The sequence below is a fragment of the Buceros rhinoceros genome, unplaced genomic scaffold (assembly GCF_000710305.1).
Source record: "Buceros rhinoceros silvestris isolate BGI_N320 unplaced genomic scaffold, ASM71030v1 scaffold35698, whole genome shotgun sequence".
Taxonomy (NCBI): Eukaryota; Metazoa; Chordata; class Aves; order Bucerotiformes; family Bucerotidae; genus Buceros; species Buceros rhinoceros.
This window is the reverse complement of record NW_010426893.1, coordinates 1,839-2,262: the sequence shown is the minus strand read 5'-3', so window position 1 is coordinate 2,262 and position 424 is coordinate 1,839. Positions and strand designations below refer to the sequence as shown.

Here is a 424-nt window from a genome sequence, read left to right as displayed (position 1 = left end):
CCCCCCCCATCCCCCCACCCGCCCCTGCTGGGGGACATCCCTGGAGGGGGTGTCCGGTCTGGGCACTGTGCTCACCAACAAGAGGGCCTCCAGCTGGTTGATGTAGATCTCCTCGCTGGCCAGGAAACCGGAGAGCACCAGCTTCCGCATCTCCAGGCCTTTGCCAGCATCTCGCTCACCCTGTGCAACACAACAGAAAGCCTGGCTGAGCCAGCAAGTGGCATGAAAGGAGACCCCTCATCCCACCAGCCCATTCCTGGCATCCCCGCGTGGGCACACGTCCCCACCAGTGCCGGGAAGCTCCATGGCAAGGCCCAGGCATGTGCCCACTGGGTGGCACAGCCAAGCTGGAGCCAGCTGGGAAGGCACGGACTGTGCTGGCCTTAGTCCCCTCCCTGCTCCTGGCTGGCCCGGTGCCCGGCTG

At 66.0% G+C, this 424-nt stretch overlaps 1 protein-coding gene across 1 annotated transcript in view; it reads right to left on the bottom strand.

Annotated features, from left to right (window-relative positions):
* Positions 1 to 180, bottom strand: part of LOC104498328 (active breakpoint cluster region-related protein-like) — a gene marked incomplete at both ends in the record, with an annotated part of 1,739 nt that extends 1,559 nt beyond the window's left edge. The window contains one exon of the mRNA XM_010141686.1: positions 76 to 180. Coding sequence (XP_010139988.1) covers positions 76 to 180 — 105 coding nt within the window. The remainder of the gene's footprint in view (positions 1 to 75) is intronic.
* Positions 181 to 424: the final 244 nt, after the last annotated feature.